This window comes from Limulus polyphemus, unplaced genomic scaffold, assembly GCF_000517525.1.
Source record: "Limulus polyphemus unplaced genomic scaffold, Limulus_polyphemus-2.1.2 Scaffold334, whole genome shotgun sequence".
NCBI lineage: Eukaryota > Metazoa > Arthropoda > Merostomata > Xiphosura > Limulidae > Limulus > Limulus polyphemus.
In genome coordinates, this window is record NW_013665944.1 from 181,713 (window position 1) to 185,245 (window position 3,533).

Consider the following 3,533-nt stretch of genomic DNA (forward strand, 5'->3'; position numbering starts at 1 on the left):
GACTCAACAAGCGTCTTCAGAGCATCAATATCAATTCCAACATATCGGCCCCTGTCATCACAGTTTTTAAGTCACCGGAACGAAATTTTCTGAACCATCGTTGACACTTACGAACGTTCAAAACATTTCCATAAACTTCTTTGATATTCTTTGTGACTACAGAGGCGTTGTTTCCCCTTCTTGTATTCAAACAGCATAACATGCCAAATGTGTGTCTCGTCGTGTGCCATCACTATAAGGGATTAGAGTATACTAAACTTTACACATTATATAGAATACATTAACGTGACGTTTAGGCGGTTCGTTTAACTATTATACGTGATATACTTCTTGTTTTTGTTTTTTTTTGGGGGGGGGTAGTGGAAAGCTCTCCAAAACGCGACATTAATTTCTTGACGACCTAATACAATTAGCACATAAAAGCAGTTGACATGTCTGAAGAAAATTGATTAAGTATCTCTTCGCGGGATTTACTTTCAGAATCAAATTGAAGTTTCCAAGAGAACATATCTTTCAATTATTAGAACTACGGTAGTTTCAACTACGGGGTGTGATTGGTAGAAAATACAAATCAGTGATATCTTGGCTATTGTTATTGGTAGAAAATACAAATCAGTTATATCTTGACTATTGTTATTGGTAGAAAATACAAATCAGTTATATCTTGACTATTGTTATTGGTAGAAAATACAAATCAGTTATATCTTGACTATTGTTATTGGTAGAAAATACAAATCAGTGATATCTTGGCTATTGTTATTCATTGAAAATACAAATCAATGATATCTTGGCTATTGTTATTGGTAGAAAATACAAATAAATGATATCTTGGCTATTGTTATTGGTAGAAAATACAGATAAGTTATATCTTGACTATTGTTATTGGTAGAAAATACAAATCAGTTATATCTTGGCTATTGTAATAAAATACAGATCAGTTATATCTTGACTACTGTTATTAAAACTGGGAACCTTCAACAGAAGTCAGCGTCGTTCCAGCTAACACAACGTGTTAAAAACAAAAGATTAAATGTATTTCTACATGAATGGATGTAAATTCTGTGAAACCTGTGTAAAACAAATAAAAACCCGATGTGCTAATAAGAAGACAATTCAACTCGCGTCTCTCTTAGAGAAACTTTACATACAGGATATATTTTTCAGATATATTGAATATAAAAATCCCGCCATTGGCACAGACATTTGATAGAAGCACTGAAATTACTCATTTAAAACATTAAATTTTTTGAACCTTAGTGTTCTAACAAGCTAATAAGTTAGAACATTTTGCATCTTACAGATAAATTATTTGCCACATTGATTATTTCTGTTCAAGTAATCAGTAACAAAGGCTTATCCCTTTAACTTAGATTTAATTTATCAATTTTGAAGTTTTTTAAGTGAAAGCATGTATAAAATTGACTGTTTATTCGTTTGATAACAATGGCAAACAGTTGATGTTAGAAATTTAAAAATTATGTTTTATTGATGATGTGAAAAGTAGAATGAGTTAAAGTAGATGTATGTGTCACACAAAGACACACAAACAATGAATCTTATTATATAGATTACAACTGCAGACTTAACTGTCACGCACAACTACCGACGAGATTTTTGACTAGTTAAAATATGTTAAAATAGAACAATGTTTTGATGAGTTTCGAAGAAACACCTTTAAAAAAAAACAGTTTGTTTTATTAGGAAAATCGTGTGCTAATCTACATTTAATATTTTATTCTTCCAGCCCCTCTCTCAATTCTAAACCACGAAGTAAACCCGCCATTAGTTGCCAACTGCTCTACCACTGTTCTCACGTGCCAGGTGGACACTCCTGCCCCGGCTGTGGATGTTTGGTGGACATTTCGTGGAGAAAATGCGTCCAAACTACCCAACGTAAATATTGTCACGGATCGTGCAGACGATGGCATATGGCAGCTACAGTTACTTTGTCCCACACCGGAGCATGCCGGGAGTTTTGCATGTAACGCCCAGTCAAGAAACGAGAGCGAGTTAGTCTATCGCAAAGAAGAGACAGTGGACGTGTACGGTAAGTAGTGCTTTTCTTACATAGGTATATATATATATAAAACCATTTGATTTTTCCTAACGTGAAATTATTCTTACTGATATACATATAATAAGGTCTGTTTTGCGAGACCAGTGTGAATATATCACTCTCTAATATTAAATATTCTACAGCAGTATTTTGATTACCACTGAACAAGTTTTTTATAAGTTGAGAAGTTCGAAAGCGCAATGAAAGAGATTCAGATCACGTACTTCAGATCTAATTCATATGCACACGTAAAAGTGTGTAAACAATTCTGTTTTAAGAAGACTTCGTACACCCGTTTTTCATTATAGTGAACTCTACAAAAAGAATGATAATCCCTAGACTTAAACAAAGATTTTAAAAAATTGTGAAGACATTAAGGACTTACGATTACATCTGTATACCTTATTGATAAAGAACTTAACGGTGTCTACTAAAATACAAATTACAAAATAGTTGTAGTTAATTTATTAATATAATGTAGTTGAGAAAGCATATTATAAAATTGTACTTGGTAGGTGTGTGGAACAGCGGTATATCTGCGAACTTACAACGCTAGAAACCGGGTTTCGATACCCATGGTGGGTAGAGCACAAATAGCCCATTTTGTAACTCTGTGTTTAACTTAAACAAATCTCTCTGTTACTTCGTGTATGTGTGTGTGTGTGTTTTATACATATGAGAAAAAAGTAAAACGTTGTTTGAGATTTATTACACTAAGGTATAAATAGAAAGCTCCAGAGAAATAAATCGTTATCTTTATTTATCCCGAATATACGAATAATTTAGAAGCCGCTCTTTCTACGAAATCAATCATTTATCAAGAAAATTTTGAAGAGATTGGCTTCTAATATTTTTTCAAATTGTGTGATACATACTAGTTTTAATGATTTTCTTTAGTTTTAATAATCATTCGCATATAATTTGTTAGCCAACGATGTCGTTATTAATAGTTTATTTCAATCCCTAGTATATTATTAACAACCGTCTTTCACTTTGCTTTGTTTGTTTTTAATTTCGCGCAAAGCTACACGAGGGCTATCTCCGCTAGCCGTCCCTAATTTAGCAGTGTAAGCCTAGGGAAGGCAGCTAGTCATCACCGTCCACCGTCAACTCTTGGGCTACTCTTTTACCAACGAATAGTGAGATTGACCGTTACATTATAACGTCCCCACGGGTGAAAAGGCGAGCGTGTTCGGTATGATGGGGTTTCGAACCCGTGGCCCTCAGATTGCGACTAAAGCGCCCTAACCACCTCTGGCCATGCCGGGCCCTTTTCACTTTGCATACTATAAATACATCCGCATTTAAATTATTGGTAATAATCTTTTGGAAAAACTGACGTTTAAAAATATGTACCAAAACAATGAAAAATTTTAATAATGAGATTTCTTAGATAGGCATTTATTTAAATAAACTTATGAATATATATATATATGCCCCCAGTGGCACAGCGGTATGTCTGCAGACTTACAACGCC

At 33.9% G+C, this 3,533-nt stretch overlaps 1 protein-coding gene across 1 annotated transcript in view; it reads left to right on the forward strand.

Moving 5' to 3' along the window:
* LOC106457457 (tyrosine-protein phosphatase 69D-like) overlaps nt 1–3,533 on the forward strand; it is a 276,299-nt gene that overhangs the window by 135,617 nt on the left and 137,149 nt on the right. Inside the window, exon 2 of the mRNA XM_013916878.2 lies at nt 1,745–2,047. Coding sequence (XP_013772332.2) covers nt 1,745–2,047 — 303 coding nt within the window. The remainder of the gene's footprint in view (nt 1–1,744; nt 2,048–3,533) is intronic.